At 64.0% G+C, this 1,551-nt stretch overlaps 1 protein-coding gene across 1 annotated transcript in view; it reads left to right on the forward strand.

The window, feature by feature from the left end:
• Positions 1-665: 665 nt before the first annotated feature.
• ZFTA (zinc finger translocation associated) overlaps positions 666-1,551 on the forward strand; it is a gene marked incomplete at both ends in the record, with an annotated part of 2,662 nt that continues 1,776 nt past the window's right edge. The window contains one exon of the mRNA XM_013007436.2: positions 666-1,170. Coding sequence (XP_012862890.2) covers positions 666-1,170 — 505 coding nt within the window. The remainder of the gene's footprint in view (positions 1,171-1,551) is intronic.

A 1,551-nucleotide genomic window follows, 5' to 3' on the forward strand; every position in this document is an offset into this window, starting at 1 on the left:
GCTCCAGTGGGCTGGTGGCCACTCCCTGCCGCAGTCTCTTCAGCCGCCACTCTGATGGGCCTCCTGCGCTCTCCCTCTCCCCAGCCAGGGTCATTGGCTCTCACAGGCTCTAGGGGACCCAAGGTCTCCTTGCCCTGGCAGTGCTGTCAGCCTTGTCTTGGGGAACCTCTCAGTGGTTGCCTGTATTTGGGGGAACTGAGTGTTTAGCACCTACCCCGCCCACCCAGGGGGGGGGCGTGTCAGCTCTCAGGAAGCTGTATTTGAGGCATTATTGGGAAAAGGGAGAAGATTCTGGGTGGGGCCCTCCTGGCCAGGGCCCCAGGTGGGTGGATCCCGAATGCAGCCCTGGATGCAGACAGATGCCCCCTTTGTGCCTCCCGCCCCCCTGGCTGCTCTGGCTGGGACTGCCCAGCCTGCTGCTTGTCTCCAGGGTTCACTCTCCGAAAGGGCCCACACAGACCCGCTGCCTCCCTGGCCCTCATGCCCCTGCCTGGCCCCCATCTTCTGTGTCCGCACCCTTTTGTGCACGATGATCTTTTAAAGGGCCCCCGTGGCAACTCCCTCAGATGCCCCCATCGATGTCTCCATCACTGTCCTGCGCTTGAGCAAAGTCTCGGGTTCCCACCCAGGAATTTGGAGGTTGAAAAAACGCTGTCTCCCTTCCCCCCTCTTCAGGGCAAGATCTACAGCTGGAAGGGGGTGCCTTGGGGTCCTGGGGAAGTACCCCTCTGTCCTCCAGGGCCCGAGGCCCAGCATCAGCAGGCAGGAAATACTCTGACCACTGTGAGGCCCGGGCCTCCAGGCCCGGAAAGAGCCGAATCCCCGGCCGTGACCACCGGCGCTACTACCACGACCACTGGCGGCTGGAGTACCTGATGGACTTCAATCCCGCGCGGCACGGCATGGTGTGCATGGTGTGCGGCAGCTCCCTGGCCACCCTCAAGCTCAGCACCATCAAGCGGCACATCCGCCAGAAGCACCCCTACTCCCTGCACTGGAGTCCCCGAGAGAAGGAGGTCATCAGCAGCAGCTGGGATGCCCACCTGGGCCTGGGGGCCTGTGGAGAGGCGGAGGGCCTGGGGGCCCAGGGGGCAGAGGAGGAGGAGGAGGAGGAAGAGGAAGAGGAGGAAGAGGGGGCCAGCCTGCCAGCTTGCCAGCCCAAGGGCCCAGGTAACCAGGAGCCGGGAGAAGCACAGGCCTGGGAGCCATTCGCTGCTCCTCCTCCTCCTCCTTCTCGGGGGTGGTGGTGGTGGTGAGGTCGCTTATTGCCCCCTGCAATAGTGGGGGCCGGGGTGGGGGTGCCGGGGGCTCCCCAGTGTCCCTGCTGGCTTTGGCATTCTGAGGTTTGAAAAGAAGGCCCCAGACAAGAGGAGGGGGTGGGGAAGATTGGCAGGGGAGGCCACACAGGGGCCAGTGAGTGGATAAGGTGCGACTGACGGGCTGGTCTTTCTGGAGGTGGGGCATGGGACTTGGGGCTGGGGAGGGTGGGGCTTGGGACTGCGCAGGGCAGTTGAGATGGAGGAGGAGCGCAGGACTTGAAGGAAAAGGGAG

This window comes from Echinops telfairi, unplaced genomic scaffold (genome assembly GCF_000313985.2).
Source record: "Echinops telfairi isolate 266 unplaced genomic scaffold, ASM31398v2 ScPeMD7_7417;HRSCAF=8455, whole genome shotgun sequence".
Classification (NCBI taxonomy): Eukaryota; Metazoa; Chordata; class Mammalia; order Afrosoricida; family Tenrecidae; genus Echinops; species Echinops telfairi.